General features: G+C 42.7%; 1 protein-coding gene across 1 annotated transcript in view; it reads left to right on the plus strand.

Annotated features, from left to right (window-relative positions):
* Positions 1–690: 690 nt before the first annotated feature.
* The window catches only part of c18h14orf180 (chromosome 18 C14orf180 homolog), a 79,096-nt gene continuing 53,944 nt past the window's right edge, over positions 691–25,842 (plus strand). Inside the window, exons 1-2 of the mRNA XM_039740952.1 lie at positions 691–787; positions 10,094–10,226. Coding sequence (XP_039596886.1) covers positions 736–787; positions 10,094–10,226 — 185 coding nt within the window. The 5' untranslated portion in view covers positions 691–735. The remainder of the gene's footprint in view (positions 788–10,093; positions 10,227–25,842) is intronic.

Genomic DNA, 25,842 nt, shown 5'->3' on the forward strand with positions numbered 1-25,842 from the left:
GGGTTCGCTTCACTGCATGTTCTCCCCGTGTTTCCTCCCACAGTCCAAAGACATGCAGGTTAGGTGGATTGGCGATTCTAAATTGTCCCTATTGTGTGTGTGTGTGTGCCCTGCAGTGGGCTGGCGCCCTGCCCAGGGGTTTGCTTCCTGCCTTGCTCCCTGTGTTGGCTGGGATTGGCTCCAGCAGAACCCCTGTGACCCTGTAGTTAGGGTATAGCGGGTTGGATAATGGATGGATGGATGCTGTCAATACTGTTCTGTTTATTATTTTACTCTACATCCATCATTTCTTAACCCTGCTCATCCCATCTATGGCTAAGGGAGGCTGGTGCCAATTCCAGGAGTGCTGGGCACTGGACTGGGCACCAAACTACCTGATGTATCCCACCACCCCCTCAGCCCCTCTTACAAACAGCACCCCTCGACTCCCACTGACCCCAATACCCTTAGCCCAGCTTCGCTGAACTGTCAGGGATTCTTAAAATAGTTTGTGTTTCTCGCCACCTTGATGATCTCCCACCACCTACGGATTTCCTTCTGATCCAGCATGAATGACTAAACAGTAAAAGCATGAAAGAGCACACTGACATTCCGACAGACTCCCCCGCTCTTGTTCCCATCCCTGGATGTCATCACGGTTTCCTTCCATTCAGTAACGTGACAACTGACACCGCTGCTAATCCTCTCCCAGTATAAACAGACGTGAAGGCCCTTCTGTTCACGGACGCAGCGACGATGTTTGGCGGAGTGGCTCTTGTGGACCTTTCTCCTCTGGATGGAAGCCCAGGCAAGTTTTTAAGATTTAGCACGTTTAAAGTACATAATGCATAATAGTTCATTTGATTTAGCTGGCCAGGATTCTTTTGGATCCTTTAGCTGTGATATTTTATTTGTTTATTTTGGCGGGCAATGGCCTCTTATTCAGTCTAATATAAAGTGCCATTATGCCCGGGTGTGACTGGCTTGATGAAAGTGATGACGAAGATGAGAGAAAGCCTTGAGTGTTCTGCAGGACATAAAAGGTTTCCATTGCGAACTCTTCAAGAAACACCTTCACTGTAGCTTTGTAATCCCTCATTTATCTGTGCTGCATGGCAGCAGCTTTAATCCTTTAATCAACTGTGTTTGGTAGTTTGGGAATGTTAAAACCAGATGGTCGGTGTAAATGTCATGCAGGTTATAAACTGAGTCTTGAAGGATCCCAAAATGACACCTAAAGGAGAGGTGAACTGCTAGAACGTGGGATTTAATCCACCTTAAGGAAAGGATAAGTGCCCGTGTGTCTGTCCAGTTGCTGTGTCTCTGCCATTCCAACTGATGGCACATCACAAACATCTGTGTATCCGTCTGTTCATCCAGCTGCAATGCTTCTGTCATTCAAATAGTTGGCACTGCACAAAATTATGTAGTAATAAAATCCTTTGTATTTGTCATTCCAACAGATGGCATATCACAACATTAGCACTGCTTTCACAAATCCTATACCAAATGGCATATAACAGAGATATATACATTACATTTGTCATTCCAACAGATGTCACATCTCAAACATTTGTAGTAATGCAATTTGTTTAGACAATTAAGTGTCTGTGTGATCTGTGTGTTCTTCCAGTTGCAATGTCTCTGTCACTCCAATAGTTGGCACTGCACAAAATGATGTAGTAATAAAATGCATTGCATTGGTCAATCCAACAAATGGTGCATCACAACATTAGCACTGGTTTCTGCAAATCCTATACCAAAATGGCACATAACAGAGATATATACAGTGAACCCTCGTTTATCACGGTTAATCCGTTCCAGACTCTACTGTGATAAATGAGTTTTCGCGAAGCAGGATTCTTTATTTATAAATCGAATATTTTCACAGTTAGAGTATAGAAAACCTGTTTACCCGTTTTTTAACATTATTAGAGCCTCTAGACATGAAATAACACCCTTTAGTCACCATTACTGGTGGTGGTCGGAAGGATTGGTGGCGCCAGTGTTCGGCAGCCTCACTTCTGTCAGTGTGCCCCAGGGCAGCTGTGGCTACATAGTAGCTTATCATCACCAGCGTATGAATGAATGGGTGAATGACTGTTGTGTTGTAAAGCGCCTAGGGGGGGTTCTTGAACTCTAGTTAGGCGCTATATCAAATACAGGCCATACAGGCCATTACACTCGTATTACCCAATATATTAGACAAAATAAGAGAAAATAAGACATATTAGACGTTACAAATATCATATTACTAGGCGCACTCGCCTTTTAAGGCGACCGACTTTTATCCTCAATTTTTGTGCGCTCCATGTGTACATCAGACATGTAAGTGTAGGGAATGAGAACATCAAAGTGCCCATTCATAACATCTCCCGAAAACCTACGTTTTTTTTTAATCGCCTCAAGTGCCTGTCCAAAGTCGTACAATGTCAGCCCGAATCTGTACCGCTAAAGACGGAGTTTCATGCACTAAATAAGCTATAGATGAGAATAAGCAAGCACCATCTCCCCTGATATTTACTACGCGGTGAGGCATTTGTACTCCATCAACATGAATTATTTCCAGAGACATAATTTTGTCTATTTTTCCAGCGCATCGCGCACAAAAGCAAGGAAACGATGAGAGAACCAGAACTCTGCTCACATCGTGTCACTTCGTACCTCAAGCCGCAAGTAGTAAGTCTGTGATAAGCGGAATACCGCTACGCTTTGCACTCATGGGACGGAAGGACAATCCCGAGCACTTTTATCTAGTAGATTATTGTACTGTACATTTAATTACACACACACACACAGTTCTTACACACAACCACTAACCTATGAAGGCACGACCTCAGTAGGAGAGTCTTCAGAGGTGGTGCAGTATCTTCAGCAGGTGCGTCGTTGTCTTCAGTGAAGGAGTACTAGGAGTAGGCAGCGGGTGTCTGGGTGCCCGGCTGAAGAACATCTTGATAGGCAGTTGCTGGCGCTGTCTTTTCATATGCGTGAGGAGGCTTTTGTAGGGTATTGCCATCTTTAATCATATCCAAGAGTTTCACCTTCCCCTGGATAGTAAGCATCTTCCTCCGGAGCTTAGCTTTATTGTCAGAAGGCTTAGAAAAAGGAGCACGTTTAGGAGCCATCGTATGGCTTAGATAAAAGTTCTCAGAAAGCGCATGCGTAGTGACGTAAGCGTGTATGAGAAAAAAATCGCGATAGAGTGAAGCCGCGAAAGTCAAAGCGTGATATAGCGAGGGATCACTGTACATTACATTTGTCATTCCAACAGATGGCACATCTCTTTTGCTTTGTAGTAATGCATTTTGTTGCCGTGTGCCTGTGTATCTGTGTGTCAAATCAGTTGCTACGTTTCTAGGAGCCAATCTGATTCTTGGCGTACAATTAGTTCTGCCCAGATAAGCCCAGGATCCCCTTGCCCTTCAAATGACATTAAGGGGGCAGCTATAAATGGATGGAGAGCTCTAAAGATGCAAGGATTTTTATAACATCTGCATGATTTCTCTTTAGTTAGTTCTAAAGTGTAGCACTGCTACTTTGTGGTAAGGATCCCGGAGTTCACATCCCGGGTGTTTCCTGGACATGGACACACAGATATACAGACATGTATATGTAATAGTAAAATGCAATTCTACAAATGTTTGTGATTCAACATCTCTTGGAATGACAAATACAATGCATTTTATTATTACTAATGTTTTTGATGCTCCATCTGTTGGAATGAAAAATGCAATGTATTTTATTAATGCGAGTTTTTGTGATGCACCATCTGTTGGAATGGCAGATGCAATGCACTTTATTGCTACAAATGTTTGTGATGTGCCATTTGTTAGAAAGACAATGCAAATGTCTCTGTTGTATACCATGTGGTATGGGATTCGTAAAAGCAGTGTTAATCAATCAGTCAATCAACATTTATTTATATAGCACAAATTCATACAAAAAAATGTAGCTCAAAGTGCTTTACAAAATGAATAGAAAAATAGAAGACACAATAAAAAATAAACATAAGTCAACATTAATTAACATAGAATAAGAGTAAGGTCCGATGGCCAGGGTGGAGAAAAAAACTCCAAAAGCTGGAGAAAAAAAATAAAATCTGTAGGGGTTCCAGACCACGAGACCACCCAGTCCCCTCTGGGCAATCTACCTAACATAAGTCAAACAGTCCTCTTTGTATTTAGGGTTCTCATGGAAGGACCTGATGATGATGGTCACGTAGACTTCTGGCTTTCAGTCCATCAATGTTGGTGCATCATGATGCTTTGAGTAGGTGGTGGTGGCGCAGGCCGCCACCACAGAGAAACCAGAAAAAGAAACAGAAGAGAGAGTTGGGGTCAGTACGGATTTTAGAGCCACTGTGAATAGTTATTATGATAGTTAATGATTGTGATGTGCCATCTGCTGGAATGAAATTGCCACAAACGTCTGTGATCCGCTATCTGTTAGAAATACAAATGTAAAGCAAATGTCTCTGTTATATGCCCTTTGGTATGGGCTTCATAAAATCAGTGTTGTGCCATGTGTTGGAATGACAAATATAATGCTTTTTATTACTAAAAATGTTTGTGCTGTGCTATATTTTGGAATAACATAGACACAGCTACTGGACAGACACACAAACACTTGTCATTTTATTAAGGTGGATTTAAATTTATCCAAAGTATTATCTCCATAGGGCGGCACGGTGGCACAGTGGTAGCGCTGCTGCCTCGCAGTTAGGAGACCCGGGTTCTCTTCCTGGGTCCTCCCTGCGTGGAGTTTGCATGTTCTCCCCGTGTCTGCGTGGGTTTCCTCCCACAATCCAAAGACATGCAGGTTAGGTGGATTGGCGATTCTAAATTGGCCCGAGTGTGTGTTTGGTTTGTGTGTGTCCTGCGGTGGGTTGGCACCCTGCCCAGGATTGGTTCCTGCCCTGTGTTGGCTGGGATTGGCTCCAGCGGACCCCCGTGACCCTGTATTCGGATTCAGCGGGTTAGAAGATGGATGGATTATCTCCATACTTTACACTCGTCTAAAGTTAATTTCCTTGTACTTTTGACTATTTTGTATTGCACACTTGTCTGATTGATTATATTTTTTGTGACGGTCCGTTCTGTGAAGGGGTCTGTATTAAATGCACATGGACCCACCGAGTGCTTGGCCCATCTACACACACTCGTTCACAACAAACCAGCTTTGCTTACACACGTGAAGAGCCGAGAAGAGCACAGAGAGAATGTGCAGACTCGACACAGCGGGTGTCAGCCTAATGGAGGTGTGTGGAAAGTGTTCACCCCTTTAGAAGTTGTCATGGTTTATGTTTGATGCAGCATTGGATTTAGTTTGGCTTTTTTGACACTGAACAACAGAAAACGTCTCTTTAATTTCCAAGTGAAAAAAATCACTGCAAAGTAGTCTCAATGAATTACAAATATAAAGCACTACAGTATGGGTTGCGTAAGTATGCACCCCTGTAATATGACACCCCTAAATCATCTCTGGAGCAGCCTTTAGATTAGATTAGAGAGACTTTATTAATCCCAATGGGAAATGGATATGCACACAGCAGCAGAAACGTAAAGACAAAGATACAAACTCACAGGACAAGAGATACAATCAATCAATAGACAGAGAAATACATAAATAAATAATAAATGTGTATTATGCAAAAAATATCAAAATGAACTGTAAAAAGTATAGGAGTTTAGTTTGGACCGTCAGTACGAAGCCCTGAATTGTTTGTGTGGAACATGACCCGGACACAGACAGGCAGACACGTTTAAGTCACCCCACACACGTTTATTTAGGTGCTCCATATTTACAAGTGTGCTCCTCAGACCCCAAGTCCCCAAAGTCCTGGCCACAACACAACGCCTTTTCCTTCAAGCCACCTCCTTGTGTCTCCTCCAGACCTCGTCCTTCTTCCACCCGACTCTAGCCATTGTATGAATGGAGGCGGCCCCCTATATGCTCCTCCAGATGTGCTCCAGGTGTGTGCCAGCAATCTCCCGCCGACACGCCCCAGTGTGGCAGAAGTGCCGGCTGCATCCCCAGAAGTACTTCGGGTGTCCCTGCTCCTCTTCCCCCCAGCACTTCCAGGTGTGTTGGAAGTGCTGAGGTCCAGGGCTCCCAAGGCATAGGGGCGCCCCCTGGCGGTGACCACAGGCCCCTACAGGGTTGAGCTTCAAAGCAACCAGGGCGGTCGCCCCCTCGTGGTCTGGAGGAGGCGCAAGCCCTCCTCTGGTCCTCCTGGGCATCCCAGCTGGGTACCACCCCCAGCCACTCGCCACACTTGATAACAGCAGACCCCCCCTTCTCAGCACACCATGATGGAATGAGCCTGTGGGTAAAGGTGCCACACGACAGTGCGCCTCCTGGAGGGCATGTTGGCATCAAAATAACCGCGTTATCTTTTCCAGAACAGCTTCAAGTGTGTCCAGGCTTTACCCGGTGATGAAGCAGGCTTTCGTAATAAATTTCTTCAGACATTGTGCCTTTTTTTATCAAAGTTAAGTTTCTTCCCCAGGAGACCACCGAGTAGAACATTATGTTGGCTACACCAGTTTAGAAGAACATTTCCAGCAGCTTGCTGCTCACTTCAAAAGAACAGAATCTCCTCGAGATGTCCAGTCTTCTCCGGCCCCTCTTGTGTTGTCAGACCCCTCCAGGTGGCTGTCAGTGAGAACCCTGAGGTGCTTGTAGCTCTGTGCCTCCTCCACATCGACCACCTGAATGGTGACTTGTCTCACGTGCTCTTTGGCACAATAGAAGTCCACCACCAACTTTTGTTGTCTTGCTGATTTTTCAGCTGCCGGTGGACCCAGAAGGAGTTCCATGGAGGGTCACCTGTCTGGGGTTTCAGTCGATTGTCATCTAAGTGGACCTCATCTGGAAGCTCCAACTACTAAGTAGCTAAGGCAGGAATGAAACGCGTACCAAAGGAAATTTCTCCAAAAAAAAAACTTTGTTTTAATAAATTCAAAGCAAGCAGTTCACACGAGAATAGACAACACAGGATAAAAGGCAACAAATGTTTCTTCTTTAAAGTTAACTTTTTCTTTTTCTATTCTTAAAGATGCATTCCTTCTCCATGTTTTACTTCATACACTCAGTAAGTTCCATACGTATGGAACTGCACCTTCAATAGAGCATGTTACGTTATATACAACTGGGCACAGTTTGAAACTGTGTGCTCTCCATGCCAAGGCAGGTCACTAACTGAGACTAATCTTCTTCTTCTTCTTTTGTGTAATGGCAGTCAGCTAATCAACATACGGTGCAATACTGCCACGCCACCTACTGGACTGAAGTGTGATACAAAAATGGGAGCAAAAAAAAAAAAACAGACTCTTGAAATACCGATATTTTATTATGTGGGGGTTATAATATGACCTCCCACAGACTGCACTAATACATAGGGAAACATTTAACATAACTAAGAAAATACTTCTATCAGCTTGGTCAGGAGCATGTGCTGCACCCACCACAAGATGAACCCCCTGGACTGGGACACCTCAGCACCACACTGGAACAGTGGGAAGTTTTTTTTTATGGTGGCTGGAGTGACAATCCTGCCACCAACCCTCAAGTTTTCCCTATAAATTGTAGGACCTCCTTGCAGAGATGAAAGCAAATTAATGTCATACCTTGGATGGAGCAATTGGAGGTTAAGGGCCTAACATGACCTAAATAGCTCTTACAAGTATGGTGGACTAACCTACACAATCCAGGACCCCTGGTCTGTTCCATCGCTAGTTCCCACATGATATCTCTCACAGTATTTCATTTTGTTTTGGCAACGCTCATCCTGTATAAATTCAACTTCAAACAGCTGCTCAATGATTTCACTTCAAACTTTTAACATCCTAAAAGAATAGAAGGGCTGACAGATTGGTTCTTTGCAGTTATGTAGTGTTGTGTCCGTGTGGGCTTCCTCTGAGTGCTCCGGTTTCCTCCCACAGACATGCTGGCCTGTATGTGCTTGTGTGTGTGTGTGTGCGTGTGTGTGTGTGTGTGTGTGCTCACCCTATGATGGGCTGGTGTCCAATCCTGGTGTTGTTCCTCCCTTGTGCCATATGATTGTTGGGATAGGCTCCAGTTGCCCTGCACTTTTGTCCTGGATATGCAGGTTAGGAAAACAGATGGATGGACACCTGTTTCTTTGTAATACAAAATGCTGAATTTTTGGGAAGTTTAGATCTAGAAGAGTTACTTAATTTCTAAGGTGGAACATAGCTGAAAGACAGAGTGACCATGTGGTTAAGGTTTTGTGGTCGTCCACTAGGTCCTAGGTCAAACTCACTCCGTGACGTTAAAGAGTTACGTGACCTGTCTGTGCTGAACCTGAAACAGAAATGTGAATAATAAGGGTAGAATAAGTGTGTGCCACTTAAACGAGGCGTCTATTAAATGCAGAAAGTTATCTATCTATCTATCTATATATCTATCACATGGTGGCTTTCTACCTACCTGTCTAATTCTCCACATAGAAGAGCAAAGGAGACACCAAGGCAGTAGGCTGGCAACACTGGGCTTTGAATGCATTGCTAAAGGTTGACATAATTCAAAGTATAAGCATCTCTTAAATGATCTCACATTAAAGCTTAGCAGATATCATTCACTGATATGTCCAATGATACTCTTCATATTTGGTCCTAGCTTGCTGAAAAAGCTTTCCATAGGCAGTTTCTTGTTTGAAGATCTCTCTGAAGTAGTGCATTGAGCAGATGGTGATACTGTGTTTTTTACATATGTCAGCTTGAACATGTACTCAGTAATCATGGAGAGATGTGTAAAGGTGACTATTATACTTTGGTTTCATGGAATTCAAAGGTACTTACAGGAACAATTTAACCCTATCTATCTATCAGCCCCTTTCCATTCTATCTATCTATTATATAGCACCTTTCACATCTATCTATCTATCTATTATAAAGTGCCTTTAACATCTATCTATCTATCTATCTATCTATCTATTATATAGTGCCTTTTACATCTACAGTTATCTATCTATTATATAGTGCCTTTAACATCTATCTATCTATCTACAGTATTATGCAGTGCCTTATCAGTCTATCTATCTATCTATCTATCTATCTATCTATCTATCTATCTATCTATCTATTATATAGTGTCTTTTATGTCTATCTATTTTAAAGTACCTTTCATATCTATGTATCTATCTGTGACTGCCTCTCTGTGCCAGTCAATATGGTCACAGTATTAAACACTAGCCTTCAGACCACTGGATGTCCCGTTTAGTGTCCACTTCCATTAACTTCCTATGCCCGGCCACCTACTGTAAATAATGATAGAAACTTTAATTCTGGACTTTTAAAGTAACGTGTTCATGACTGAAAGGCACTCTATAAAACTGAAATTGTAAGCAGGTATCGGTTTGCCCAAAGTGTAGTCCTACCACGTAGCCACGTCTTGCTGGTACTGGACCTTGCACGCCACAGCCCTGCCTAGTCACTCGGTCACTTTGAGATTTCTCTGTGGCCTGTCAACTGCAGTAAAAGTCTATAAATTGTTTTTTTTTTTTTTTTCTTTTGCTGATAATTACTGATCAGCTGATGGACGTGGCTAATCAGAGCGTCTGCCCAGTGCCGTGATGACTGATTGCGGCGGATGACAAGGCCTCAGGTGTTCCTTTGCTTGTTTGGTTTTCCTACCTGGCACCCAGTGGTTTGATTAATTACTTCTCCAGAGTTAGTGTCTCCAATTTTGCTGACGGAGGAACCTGCCACTGCAGAATAAACTGGTAGGGCGGGTTACGAAAAAAAAAAAAAACACCCGCTGCCTGTATTATGTGACTAAAAAAATGCAAAGCACTATGGAAACAGAAGGGGACTCTGAATCAGCATTTCTACCTGATCAACAACAGCCCTCCTCCTCCTCCTCCTCCTCCTCTCTTCTTCTTCTTAGGTTATGACTCACAGTATACTTATGAAAAAGAAGAATAAAAAGAACAAACGTATGGGGTCGGCCCCCTTCGTGCTGTGCAAGGCAGTAACGCTAAAAGCCTTTTCATTTCTTGGATTTTGCGCTGAGGTGGCTGGATGCCCATTTTTAGGATCCAGTTTCCTGGCTCTCTGTAGAACTGCTCCTTGATGACTGATTCTGATTACAGTATCCCTGACACCTCCCCTTGAAGTAACGCAGAAGGCGGCCGAAGGATGGGACTCCAAAGAGGAACTGCTGGATCAGGCCTGTGAAGCGAGAGACTATGAAGCAGTCGGCCGGCTTTGCATCATGAGCAGAAGGTAGGCCCTGGTGGAGGAGTTGATTTGTGAAGTGATTGTGTGTGGGGGCAGCGCAGTCTGTCCATGGAGGACATCTCCCCGAGCCCAGGGCATTTAGGCTGGTGCTCCGTCTTCTGAATGGCTGGAAAAAAAGCAATTAGGTGTTGCAGTGGGCTTGCTTGTCTTTAATGGGAGTGAGTGAGTCAATGTGTGCGGCGGGATTGTCAGGTAAATGCAGGGGGGGCTCCTGGACTTCAATCTGAAGGTGCATGAAAATGTATGAAAACATCCTGCACAGTTTCCTTTCAGGGCACCATATGGCTCCCATGGTACCATCTACAGCATTAAATTAACCCTGGGCATGCTGGAACGTCATTTATAGAACATCTAAAATGCCCATCAGTCTCTGGACAGGACAGAACTCAAGTTCACAATTTATGGATATCAGGGACCACTTTACGGTGTGCTGTCCATGTTTGGTCTCTGACTTGCTGTCAGTGGAGCTGAGACAGTCTCCTGCTCTCCATGACCCTGTACGGGATAAAACTGTGTTCTGAAAATTGATGGATAAATGGATGTGTAGATAGTTTAGAGAGGTGAAAAAGCTCTTTTTAAAATCATTTTAAAATATATCACTAGACACTAAAGATAAAGGAAGAGTTGGGGCACCAGACATCTGTATTGTTTTGGATAAAATAAATCACGCATGACGTATACTGGGACACTCGCTCTTTGGGCCTGAGCTCCTGGTCAATACTGTCCATGACCCTGGGGGTCAGGTGATGCTGGTGGAGGCGGATGACCATTGGCTCCAGTGAAGGGGCATTGGTGTCCCTCAGATTAGCCCTCCTCCACTCTGAGAGATGGTGAGACGGTGTTAGTACAGGTGTCGCATTCAAATCCTTCCCCGTAATTTTGTCGATCCCGCGTCCGTAAGGCATAGCCTATGCATGTGTGTCTATCTATATGTTACAAATTGAGTTCTTTTTGAATTATGTTCAGGCTTTTCTGAGTCGATAAAAATAATCTTGGTGTCATTTCTGGAGTCTACGCACTCATGGAACTTAATTCTGTGGTCATTTTCTTCATTGGAGTCTTCATTTTGAAACTGACTTTTATTTCATGTTTTTTCAGACGCCAATTTGTTTAGATTATGGGGTAGCCATTTTGTGTTTGCTGGGGGACTGGCCTCTAGGATCATGACATCGGGGTAATTTGTGAGGGATTAGAAGGTTGTCTTGATGGCCACTTTGTATCTGAGACTGGAACAAACCTAGCAACTCACTTTATTTGTTATTTTGATTACTGGTTATTGAAATAAAGTGCTGCCTTTTAACCCCAATGTTTGGTTACAGTTTGGCTCTGATGTTCTGTCTTTTTTGATTTTTGGTTTTGACTCTCACTTTGACTTGACTCTGTTCTTTCTTCTGTGCATCTTTCCATTTTTTTCTGCTGTATGTCCTTTTGCACTCTCTCTCTCTCTCTGTATATATAATATATATATATATATATATATATATATATATATATATATATACACACACACAAACACACATATATATAATATACATATTTAAAGTAAAACTTCAATTATCCATCGAGGTTATGATGGATAAGAGAGAAGATTAATAACAGAACAGCTACTTTAAAAATGATATACAGTAGATTATATTAGCGATTAGTCATATTGATTTATAAAAAAAAAAATTAACAAAATATAATATACTATTAACAAAACTAATCAATTCATATAATGTTGTAACGACCAGCATAATAAACAAACACATCTGAGAGGTCCTGGAGTTTTCAATGTTTTACTTGGAGTCTTTGTTTCATAACCAACGATGCCCTGTCTTATACTCCGTTATCTGGGTTACGGAGCACATCTCTAAAACAATAAAAGTAATCTTTCCCTACCAATCAGTTTATCTCCGGTCACTCACGTGGTGTCTTTTTCTGTATCGCTAACACTCCTGCTGATGGTCTCCCGACTCCCTACTCCAAACTTCCTTCTGCCACACCTTCCTTTTTCTCCTGTCACTCATCTCCCGTGAGACGTGTCCGCCCCTCAGAGAACAGAAGCCTTTCACCCAGTCCTATCACTTACACAGCAGTCATTCCGCCCATTCTGCTCCTACACAGCGCATCACAAGCTGCCTGCACGTCACAACATATTAACAAAATGTGACAGAATTTAAAAAGAATGTTACAATTGTCACAAGAACGAGACATGGATAGATAAAGGTTTGGGGCAGCCACCCGTATAATGTGGTATCCTGGCTGCAAAAGTCGTTTTAACAAATAATCAGCACTGAAGTGCATTCAACTGAGTCCAAAACAAGACTGAGGAAACAAAGGTAAAGAGGCAGGTTTTAAAGGGGGAGACAGGAAGTGAGGTCATATGGACCCGGCACGTGGTCTTCCACCATTGGTTCACAGCCGGACGTGACATCAGAGGGACTGGAGCTGGTGTGGCCGACTTCCATTGGCTCAGTCCCGGAAGTGATGTCAGGAGAGCCAGGTGAAATCCCCCGGGAATGGTCTACAGGCAAGGGAGAAAAAGATGCCTCCGAACTGCCTTCACTCAAGCCCTTTAGTTGCCTCCCATGCGCACGTGTGTGACACAATGCAGAAGAATATTAACATTAATACAGAATAGCATGACCATCAGTGGTTTCCATTTTCAACACGTTTTTCAGTTTTGTCAGCCTCACGCTTTATATCATTCAATGTTGTTCTTCCTACTCTGTACATTGAATCAATGCTTGAAACGCTTTTGCCATTTCGTAAACGTTTACTAATTTCAATATTTGTGACAATTCCAACACCACACGCATATGTTTATCGGGCATAACAATGTATTATAGTTTAATTATAACAAAAGAGAAAAGCTACAAAACGCTATTAAAGCTGAAGGTACGTAAATGACACTGTGATTTAAAAATGTGGCATGACATATTGTGTTGGGGAAAACACTACGAGCTAGCAAAAGGGAGAGGTGTTTTGCCCTGACAGTTAATGGTGTTGACAGTTAATCGAGTGACAGATACTCAAGTTTTTACTGTATACATGGTGTGGCAGAAAAGTAATGAGACTGGCAACACTGCAAGCATTCTGGCAACGCTGCGCTGTTGTCCTTAATAGAGCACGTGTATCAGTACCCTGCCATAGCTCAGTGCGAGTTTCAACTCCTTCCGTTAACTACGTGATTTTTGTGACTGCTATTAGCGAAGTTGTGTGTCACGCAAAATGGAACAGCGGAATTTGGAGCAACGTTGTGCCATTAAACGGCAAGTGTGACGTTTGAAAAGTTAAAACAGGCCTATGGGGAACATTCCTTAACCCGAGCTCAAGTTTTTCGCTGGCACAAATCATTTTTGGAAGGCAGAAAACACGTTGAAGATTGAACACCGTTCAGGGAGGCCTTCAACTTCGAAAACCAATGAAAACATCGAACGTGTGAACACTCTTGTGAGATCAGACCGTCGTTTAACATTAAGAATGTCGAGTGAACAATTAAATTTGAACAGATTTACCGTTCATCAAATTTTGACTGAACATTTGCACATGCGAAAGGTCTGTGCCAAAATGGTGCCCAAAAACTGCCCTCTCCATAACAGAATTTTTGACCTCAAAAGGCATTCCTGTGGTTCCCCAGCCCCCTTATTCACCTGACCTCAGTCCGTGTGAATTTTTCCTTTTTCCTAAACTGAAAAATGTCCTCAAAGGACGTCATTTCGGGACTTTAGAAAACATCCAAAAGAGTGTAACGGACATGCTGAAGACCATACCGGTTGAAGACTTCCAGCGCTGCTACCAACACTGGGAACAACGTCTCCATCGGTGTGTAGCTGCCCAAGGGAACTACTTTGAAGGGGATAACATTGATGTTTGAAAAAAATAAAAACTGGTAAATAAAAAATCAGTCTCATTACTTTTCTGCCACACCTCGTATAAATATATATAGTCAACAAAAAAAAAGTCCTCTGACTTTCAACTGTTTTTACTTTCAGTAAACTTAATGTGTAAATATTTGTATGAACACTAAAACAGTCAACACCATAAGACATAAACTAAAAATGTTTCACAATGTGTCCCTGAATGAAGGGAGGCTCAAAATCCAAAGTACCAGTCAGTATGTGATGTGGCCACCAGCTGCTTGAAGTACTGCAGTGCATCTCCTCCTCATGGACTGGACCAGATTTGTCAGTTCTTGCTGTGAGATGTTACTCCACTCTTCCACCAAGGCACCTGCAAGTTCCTGGACATTTCTGGGGGGAATGGCCCTAGCCCTCACCCTGCGATCCAACAGGTCCCAGACGTGCAATTCCTTCGACGATAAACACGAATCCGTCCATCACCCCTGGTGAGACAAAACTGTGACTCATCAGTGAAGAGCACTTTTTGCCACTCCTGTCTGGTCCAGCGAAGGTGGGTTTGTGCCCATAGGCGGCGTTGTTGCTGGTGATGTCTGGTAAGGACCTGCCTTACAACAGGCCTACAAGCCCTCAGTCCAGCCTCTCTCAGCCTATTGCGGACAGTCTGAGCACTGATGGAGGGATTGTGTGTTCCTGGTGTGACTCGGGCAGTTGTTGTGGCCATCCTGTACCTGTCACGCAGGTGTGATATTCGGATGTACCGATCCTGTGCAGGTGTTGTTACACGTGGTCTTCCACTGCAAGGATGATCAGCTGTCCTTCCTGTCTCCCTGTAGCGCTGTCTTAGGCATCTCACAGTGCGGACATGGCAATTTATTGCCCTAGCTAGCCACATCAGCAGTCCTCATGCCTCCCTGCAGCATGCCTAATGCACGTTCACGCAGATGAGCAGGGACCCTGGGCATCTTTCACAGTCGGTAGACAAGTCTCTTTAGTGTCCTGCGTTTTTAGAACTGTGACCTTAAATGTCTACTTTCTGTAAGCTGTTAAGGTCTTAACGACCATTCCACAGGTGCATGTTAATTAATTGATTATGGTTAATTGAACATGCATGGAAAACATTGTTTAAACCCTTTACAATGAAGATCTGGAAAGTTATTTGGATTTTTAAAACATTATTGTTGAAATACACAGTCCTGAAAAAGGGACGTTTCTTTTTTTGCTGAGTATATATATACACAGTATACAGTATATATATATATAAAAATCCTGGGATGAGACGATACGAGAGATACTTTCAAGTCCAGTGAGACAACACTTTGTGCCAAGAGATTTAACAATGCCCAGAGCTGGGAATAAAAGACAAAGAGTAGATGACAAAGTAGAACATCACAAAGAGTTTCAAAAACCTTACAGATAATGAAAGTACTAAAATTTGAAAGTCTCAAAATGCTGATAGTAAAGATTGCATTAGCGAAGAAACAAATGGAAATTATTACTCTATGGAATAACGGAACAGCAAAAAGAGATTGAATATATTGTTCGGATTTTAACTTTAAGTCGGAGACTTGTAGATCGTCTAATTCGTGTTGCCATCAGGGAAAAGTAGTGTTTCTTCCCATTGAAGAGGCGTATCCGCGACAATTAAAAGATTTGTTGTTTGCTGAAAGTGAAATCCACATACGCGAGCGGCAGAGACGCGAAGTGGCTGGTACGTAGGACAAGCCAGGGGGTTGGGGAGTGAAGCGAGCGCCCCCTAGTATCTCCATATATATATAAAATCCAACATCTGCCTGTCTATCTGTATGTCTACAGTAATCCCTCCTCAATCGCAGGGGTTGCGTTCCAGAACGCCCCGCGATAGGTGAAAATCCGTGAAGTAGAAACCATATGTTTGTGTAGTTATTTTTATATATTTTAAGCCCTTATAAACTCTCCCACACTGTTAACATTATTAGAGCCCTATAGACATGAAATAACACCCTTTAGTCAAAAGTTTAAACTGTGCTCCATGACAAGACAGAGATGACAGTTCTTTCTCACAATTAAAAGAATGCAAATATATCTTCTCTTCAAAGGAGTGTCTGCATCAGGAGCAGAGAATGTCAGAGAGAGTGAGAGAGACAGAGAAAAGCAAACAATCAAAAAATCAATACGTGCTTTTAAGTAAACAAAGCACCGGATAAAGCGCCGCAATGAAGGGATCAATGTGAAGGTAGTCTTTCAGCATTTTTTAGAGGCGCGTCCGTATCTTCTAAGCAAACAGCCCCTCTGCTCACACCTCCTCCGTCAGGAGCAGAGAATGTCAGAGAGAGTGAGAGAGACAGAGAAAAGCAAACAATCAAAAATCAATACGGGCTGTTAGAGCTTTGAAGTGTGCGAAGCACCGCGCAGGAAGCATATCGTATATCATTGAGGAGTTTTATTTAATATGTAATACGTGCTCTGATTGGGTAGCTTCTCAGCCATCTGCCAATAGCGTTCCTTGTATGAAATCAACTGGGCAAACAAACTGAGGAAGCATGTACCATAAATTAAAAGACCCATTGTCCACAGAAATCCGCGAACCAGTGAAAAATCCGTGATATATATTTAGATATGCTTACATTTAAAATCTGCAATGGAGTGAAGCCGCGAAAGTCGAAGCGCGATATAGTGAGGGATCACTGTATCCGCTTTTCACGAGAGAACTACTTAACGGATTTAGATCTTTTTTTTTCTATAAATTTCTTGAACATTCCGGTTGATTTTGCGACTTCTATCATCACGCTAAGAATCATAGTTCGCTTGCAGGAGCGATATATTCACGCTAATCTGAGACAGAGGCTGTGGGCCGAGGGGAGGGAGAAGCGTGATGTCAGGAGAGGGGAGCCGGGTGTAGCCCTCCTCACTCCCACGCCAGCCTCCGTTCGAATCGGTCTGCCTCTGGCCACATGTTGGAGCGTAACTTGGCTCCGCTTAGCTAGCAATAATTGTTTGTTTATTGGTTTTTTAAACTTTGTCCTGAGGTGTAACCCGTGTCACTTTCAATAAAGGGGAAGCATTCGCAAGAATACAAATGATGCTTTCTGAACAGGTAATGGATGACCATCAAAAAGCGGATAGGAGGTGAGCAACGCACTTTGAATTGACACAGTTTGTGAAGCAGGCTTTATGGGAATGGGATCGAGAGAGGAAGTGCTGGGCAAAAGAGTTTGAGGCACACGAAGTTACCCCATGAAAAGAAGAGACAGGTTCAGTGACATCAAGGGGGCTGGAACTGGAAGATCTTAGGAGGCAGATTCTCACAATGGTCTGCAGAAGGAAAAGTGGAAAGTGGAAGCTGAGGTCCAGCTGAGAAACACATTTATTTGAGCCCGTAAACTGTCTCCCATACACACAGAAGAGGACACAAGTCAAAATGAGGGTCCCGAGGGATGCCCCATTTAGTAATGATGTCCAAAGGACAAAAAGTATACTTGTGCAATGTGCATAAATAAAAAAGATCAGCTAAGTTCTGTGTGAAGTTACACTAAAGACAGGAGGAACTCTAACCAGGTTTGACAGTAAATGGTGGGGAACGGTTTAAATACCAAGAGAGCTGGAAGGGACGGATCTTGTGATAATGTGTCAGTAGCGATGTTAATTCCCCACTGGGTTTTTCTCCTCTACTCTAAGGAAATAATTGGACACGTGTTTTACACAACTGCACAAATAAATATTGGAAACATTTGGACAAGAACAGACTATTTAGCCCAACATACATTTCATACATTTCCTTTTTTGGCTGACGCCTTACAACATTTGTGACACAATTGGTTAGGTTTTCCAGTTGAAGCTCAGGCAGATCAAGTGACTTTCTCAGGGTCACACAGAGTCAGCGGCAGGATCTGAACCCACAACCTCAGGGTTTGAAGTTCAAAGCCTTAACCACTCCGCCACACTGCCCACCTGTGTGTATATGTAAACACGCACACACATATATATAGCCACATATAATAAAAAAAATGGACTGCATGGTGGCACAGCACTGCTCCCTCATAGCTGCACAGTGCTGGGTTGAAGTCCTTGCCCAAGAACTAACAATCAATACATTCTTCTTGTGTCTAGTTGTATTTTTTCTTCAGATATTCTGGCTCTCCACACCATATCTTAAAAATGTGTAAGTTATTCTCTTTTGCTGTTGCAAGTGTGCCATGACATTTGTTGCCATCCTATCCCGGTGTGAGTTCTGCCTCCCTGGCTTGACAGTGAGCTCACATAGCGGGTTAAGAAAATGCATGCATGTCAGATTAACCTTTGACTCTGCACTGGCCAATTGTGTGAGAGTGGATGGCACAGCCACTGTTTGCCTTAATTTGCCTTGCAAAGAGTTGCCACCTTATCCAGGGTCAGTTCCTGTCATGCACTACATGATAATGGTAATGAGCTCAGCATAAGGCATAACCAACTCAAAATGTGGGAGACCAATCCATAAAGTCTGACACTTTCTATGAGAACTATATAAAAACTCCCAACAATAAAATCCATTCATGTATTCATTTTCAAGCCATTTAACCCAATGCAAGGGTCCTGAGGGCCTGAGAGTTTTCCAGTAGCATCAGGCATACATCATGAACCAAGTGTCATGATGGCACCGGGCGGCAGCAGTTTTAAGTAGGATGGAATCAGGAGATGGAACATAACAGTAATAAAAACTGTCAAAACTGGGAGGATGTGATTTAAATTGACAGCCAGTGCGTAATCTGGGAGACGTCGTGAAGGAGTCAAAAAGCGAGATTGTTCACAAGATTGTTGGCCAAAGCCAAAACATGAGATGTAAATCAAAGTTGTAGCTAGAGATTTTTAACAGCAAGGACGCTAAGGTCTTAACTTTTGAATTAGTCACAAACCTGGACAGTGCAGGAGGGTATGACGCTGACCTTTATACGTTCGTATTAGTTATGTCACGTGTAACACACACCAAGCACCATCCTGGCAGCCCTGTGTTTACAAACAGCAAACAATGGAAGCACTAATACTAGAAACAAAATGGCACCTCGAGAAGATGTATTTTAAAAGGAATGTCTTCAGAAACATCCTAAATCATAAAACAGACCAGCCCAATAAACTCCCTGACCTCAAAACTACCAAAACCCTACCACCACTAATTGTAGAGGCCAAAGAAAAGTCTGTAAATTTAAAAATAAAAATAAAAAGCAAAATCTGCACCATGACACCAACCACAGAAGGGGCATCTCACAACAAAATAGTAGCAGTGAAGGTTAAGCTGGAGAAGACCAACAGATCAGGACCTGTTAAGATTTTAACAATCAGGTGTAGGCTTAAAAATGCATATATACTGTACAGTATGTGTACATTACCCTGAATATACTGCATGGTATGGCCTCCATACTGGGATTATTCTAGCCTTGTGCCCAAAAGGGACCCTGAAATGGATAAACAGGTTAGAACTTAGATAGATAATACATGTTGTCTGTAGGACATTTGCGTTCTGTGTTTCTACTAAATGTTCTTTGTTTTTACTGTCATATCTGTCACCGTATCACAGTTGGCAGGTTTGTGAAATATTAATAAATGTCCCATAATAGATTTAATAAATAATAAATGTAGTGTATTACTAATTGAGGTATAATGGGATATCCGTTCTTCCATTCATCCATCCATCCATCTGTCCATCAAGTCAAGTTGGGGAGCATGCACTGGTATATTGCGTTGCTGCACCCACTACACAATGAAACAACTTAGGATTCCAGTTGGCAACCCTCCAGGCAGACATGCGGTCCAGTCTCACCCTCCAGAAATGACCCTCTATCTGGCACACCCAGGTGTTATGTGGGTGAACCCTTGGCCTGGTCCAGCGACTCGGGTTCTCAACAATGAGGATCTTACAAGCTGGATGGCCATCAGGGAAACGCACCACATGGCCGTAGTGCCGTAACTGATGCTCCCTCACAATGCAGGTAATGTGCCTCATTTGGGACTCCATGAGCAACTGCTCATTCGACACAACGTCAAACCAATGGTACCCAAGGATTTTCCGGAAGAGACACCGTACCAAAAGAGACCAGCCCTCATCTCAGGTTACTGGATAGTGTCCATGTCTCGCAACCATATAGCAAGACAGGAAGCACCAGGACTATAAAGACTTGGACATTTGTCCTTTTGCAAAAATATTGAGAGTGTCACACAACCCTTTCCAGCGACCTCATGACCCCCCATGCCCTTCCAATCCATCTACTGACTTCGTAGGAAGAGTCAGCAGAGACATGAATGTCACTGCCAAGGTAAGTAAACTTCTTGATGAGGTCGACACTCTCTCTGCAGACAGAGACACTGCTGATGGCCATGCCTAAGAGATCATTAAAGGCCTGGATGTTGGTTTTTATCAGGACACTCGCAAGTCCAGGCACTCAGACTCTTCGCTCAGTCTCTCGAGCACCCCGATCAGAACCTCCATTGACTCCGCGAAGATCACAGCATTGTCAGGAAAGTCAGGATTAATGAATCTTTCTTCACCAACAGATGCCCCAAAGCCGCTGGACCCCACGACCCCACATCCATCTATGATCAAACCTGATTATTTTAATTCAGTGTCCAGGCTACAATCAACCTTAGAATGAATACCAGTCCATCCTAGGGCAAAATCAAGCACATGCACACATTTTCTCTTCTTCTTCTCCTTCTTCATCTTTTCCCACTTCTATGTGAGGTTGATGTGCTTGATCAAACTTCTTCATATATCTCGGTCCTGCACCTCTTGGCCAGTCAGACCCTTTTCCTTCAGATCTTCTTTTACTTTATCCATCCACCTCTGCTTTGGCTTCCCTCAGTTTCTTTTCCCCTACTCTTCCATCCCCATCACTCTCCTGTCCACATCTACATTGTTTCTCCTCATCACATGTCCATACCACTTCAGCATACTTTCTTTGATTCCTCTCCCACTTTTGTTGTACCTCTGATTGTCTCATTTCTTATTCTGTCCTTTTGTTTCCACACATCCAACTTCTTCTCTTGCCTGTCCCTTCACTGCCCACGTCTCAGCTCCATATATCATTGCTGGTCTTAAAATCCTTACTTTTAACCTTCACATTGATTCTTCAAACACACAATACTCCTGAGACCTTCTACCAATTGTTCCATCCACACTGCGCTCTGTGGATTATCTCTGCATTTAATTTTCCATCTTGGGATGCAGCTGATCCTTGATATTTAAGCTTCTCCACTCTTTTCAATAGCTCTTGCTACAGGCTAACTTCTGAATCCTGATTATCATTAAATCTCAGAAATTCTGTCTTCTTCCTATTTATCTTGCACCCTCTGTCTTCCAAAAGTCTTCTCCATTCCTCCAACTTTCTCTCCACATCCTTTCTAATGCTATAGAGCACATCACCAAAAAGCCTCCATTAGGGGTATTGGTCTTTAATGCCATGACTCAACACCTCCATAACCAGATCAAAGAGGTAAGGACTTAAGCAAGACCCCTGGTGCAGACCTACTCTAACCTGGGACTTTTTTGTTACCCCTACACTGCTTCACACCCAAGTCCTCGCTCCCTCATACATACCTTGTACAATTCTCACACACTTTTCTGGCCCTCCTTTCTCTCTCATGTACGTCCAAACCTCTTGACTCTATTGTAAGCTTTCTCCAAATCGATAAATGCCTTATAAAACCTCCTCTGGTTTTCTTGATGTTTCTCTATGAGCAGTCTCAATGCAAAGGCTGCATTAGATGTTCCTCTCCCAGGCATAAAGTCAAACTGTTCCTCCCCTCTGGTGGCCTCTTCCCTAAGCCTTCTCTCTATGACCCTTTCCAAAATTTTCATTGTGTGTGACATCAGCTTTATCACTCTATAGTTTCCACAATCCTGAATATCTCCCTTCTCCTAATCCCACAGTTCCTCCACTTCTCTGTTATTCTGTCCTGTTCATACATATTCTTCATTAGATCCGACAACACATTTACTCCCTCTTCCCCTAAACTCTTCCACACATCTGCTGGTATTTCATCTGATCATGTTGCCTTTCATTTCTTCATTCATTTCAGTGCCTCCTTTACTTCCTCCCTCCTTATTCTTGGTACTATCCCTTCATCTGGGACTCCATTCCCGAGTACTACACTTGGATTTTCTTCCATCAACATATTTTCAAATAATCTCTTCCATCTATTCTTGATCATATCCTGCTCATTTAAGACCACGTCATGCTTATCTTTCATCTGCTTTATCTGACCAAAGTTTTTAGTGTTCACGACTCTGAAATCCTTCTTTCTCTCCCTCTTTTGTCTTCAGTTTTTCATGCACCTTCTCCAAAGTTTGTACCTTGGTTCTCACTACTGCCCTTTTTGCCATCTTGCCATCTGTCTATACATTTCCTCCCTCCCTGATTGGTGCCATGTCTTCTTTGCCACCTTCACAGGCTTTGTCACTTCCAGCATCTCTCTGTTCTACTCCCATATCTCCTTGTCCCCTGGAGGTCTCTGTCCTTCGTTCTACCTGACACCTTTTCCCCTACTCTCAAAGCAACTTTGCTACTCTTCTCCCACCATTTCCCCAGGCACTCAAATGACTTCACTTCATTTAAAACCTTCTCTCTAAACCCGTTCCTGTGCCCTTTCTCTTTAAAGCTCCACCACTTTATCCACACACTTTCTTAGACCAGGCTAAGTTAGGGATGAAAAATGGAGTGCTCCACAAAAGTCACAAAGTGAGAATGGGAGTTAGACAGCAACCATCCCAGGTTTTACAAGGCTCAGGACCCCCTGGCAGCCCCTATATGGCCACACTGGTATAAAAAGGTGTTGTAAAATTGCAACTGTGGATTTTCCTCTTTCTCTTTCTCTCTGGACACCATTGAGTTGTTCCCTTATTCTGTATCGTTGTGGTGCTCCTCATATCCATGGCAAACCCATGACAGCTGGATAACCCATTCCGATATTAATCCCATTAAAATACAACCTCCTGAATGCCCTGCTGATTTGGTGGGCTGAAACATTTTGATAATCAACAGTTTTATTTTCTATAATACCCTCCAAAGAGGCACACCAACACAAAGCGCTTTACAAAGCATGTAAGAATGAGTTTTACTTGTGTATATTGTGGTATATTTGACTGATATCACTTATCAGTTTTAATTTAGACATATTATTGTTGCGTTTGCTGTCTTTAAATCACCACTCCTGAGCGCTCCCTCTGGCTGTTTAGACCAGGGCTGAAAGATTTCAGATCAGGAGATCACTGAGTTTGTGTTTTGTTGTGGGAAGATTTTTTTTTTTATATATTGTACATATGTTAATTCTGGAAATTCCTAAATTATTTGCCTTGACTTACATGTGCATCACACAATGCTTGCCTATTTGACATTTACTTATCACTCATTCTAAAACACAGATCAATATATAGCAGACACTGGAGACTTCAGCTTCAAAACCTTAGCAAGGGGCCAGAAACTGGTTACCTCAACATTACTCCTGAAAGAGCTGCACAATTCTAACACAGCAATATGGCCGAGGCTGGTGATCTCAGCTTCAAAACCTTAACAGAGGCCCAAAGCTGGGTTCCTCATTGTTACCCACCCTGAAAGGGCTGCAGAAATCAAACAGAACAATATAACCAAGTTTGGAAACCTCTGCTTCAAAAGCTTAGCAGTGGCCAGAACAAGGTTACCTTATCATTACCTCTGAAAGGGCTCCACACTTCTCACAGAGTAAAACAACCGATGCTGCCCACCTCAGCTTCAAAACCATAACAGAGGCCCGAAGCTGGTTACCTCATCGTTACCTCTGAAAGGGCTGCACAGTTTTAATACAGCAACATGGCTCAGTTTGGCAACCTCAGCTTCAAAACCTTAGCAGTGGCGAAAAGCTGGGTTACCTGATCATTACTCCTGAAAGGGCTCCACAACTCTCACAGAGCAAAACGACCAAGGCTGATGACCTCAGCATCAAAACCTTTTTGGCTCAGTTTGGCAACCTCATTTATTTATTCATTACTTTCCACAACTTTTTTTCAAAACCTTTTTTTATTTATTTATTTATTTATTTTTTTTTTTAATTTTATTTTATTATTTTTTTTTACAATCCATACAAAGCAATCAAGATTTTACAAAAGAAAAATTGAGTTAAGAACAGATCGCTCCCCACCCCTGAGAGAGAGCAAGCCAAATAACGTTAAATTTAAGGCTTGTAAACATACCTAATTTAAAAAAAAATCTCTGTGCTTTATGAACTTATTTTAAAATATTACTGATTAGATCCTGCCATGTTTTGAAAAAAGTCTGTACAGATCCTCTAACTGAGTATTTGATTTTTTCTAATTTCAAATAATATAACACATCGGTTTCCCACTGACTTAAAAGAGGAGAGTTTGGGTTCTTCCAGTTTATCAGAATAAGTCTGCGTGCCAACAGTGTAGTGAATGCAATCACAATTTGTTTGTCTTTCTCCACTTTAAGACCCTCTGGACGAACCCCAAACACAGCTGTTAATGGGTTAGGAGGGATTGTGAGTCCAAGGCTGTCTGAGAGGTAATTAAAAATTTTTGTCCAGAATGATGTTAATTTGGTGCAGGCCCAGAACATGTGACCTGTTGAGGCTGGGACTAGGTTGCAACGTTCGCAGGTTGGATCATGTCCTGGAAACATTTTGGAGAGTTTCAGTCGAGACAGATGTGCTCGATATATAATTTTGAGTTGTATAATTGTATGCTTTGCGCATATGGAGCTTGAGTGAATTCTCTGCATTGCTACTTTCCACTCCTTTTCTGATATATTAATTGAGAGGTCATTTTCCCAGTGTCCTCTTGGATCTTTGAAAGGAAGGGATTGTAAAAGGATTTTATATATTGTAGAGATGGAGTCTAACTCCTTGAGATTGAGCAATAATTTTTCCAGCATGGACGAGGGTGCAAGATGAGGAAAATCTGGAAGGTTCTGTTTAACAAAGTTCCTAATTTGAAGATAGTGAAAGAAATGTGTAGCTGGAAAGTTAAATTTGGAATGTAACCTTAACAGAGTCCCACAAGTTACCTCATCGTTACTCCTGAAAAAGTGTCAGCAATATGGCTGAGGCTGGTGAATTCAGCTTCAAAACCTTAGCCAAGGCCCAAAGGTGGATAACTCATTGTTACCCAGCCTGAAAGGTCTACACAAATCACATAGAGCAATATGGCCAAGTTTGGCAACCTCAGCTTCAAAATCTAAGCAGTGGACAGAAACTGGTTACCTCATCGTTACTCCTGAAAGGGCTCCACAACTCTCAGAGAGCAATATGACCAAGGCTACCAAACTCAGCTTCAAAACCTTAACACAGATAGAAGCTTGTAGCGTTCCAGTGCCACTCAGATTCCCATCGTTGTAGGGACTGTGATTTGTTTGTTTTTTTGGGGGGATCTCAGGAACACACTCAGCCTTGGCCTGACTCGCACCACTCATACACAGAGACATGAAATACATCAGAGATCAAATAAATATGAGGTATGTTAAATGAAAAGGAAGTATGAACAAAAAATAAGCAGTTAAACCTTCCCTTCCCCTAAATACAAAACCCAACAATAAACACCTAACAATAAACCATCACCACAAAGTCTGTAAACCAGTCCCATGTATCGGATGCAACAGAAACTCAGAGAGGGGCAGATCCTGTGAACTGATCGTAGAGGTGAATATAAAGTTTATCCTACCATTTCTGAAGCGTTTGGGGATGAGTTGCCTGGGAGCGCTCCCTCCAATGACGCACAATGTAGACAGGCACGACACAGAACTTATATCTAATCGAGACAG

The sequence above is a fragment of the Polypterus senegalus genome, chromosome 18 (genome assembly GCF_016835505.1).
Source record: "Polypterus senegalus isolate Bchr_013 chromosome 18, ASM1683550v1, whole genome shotgun sequence".
Lineage (NCBI taxonomy): Eukaryota > Metazoa > Chordata > Cladistia > Polypteriformes > Polypteridae > Polypterus > Polypterus senegalus.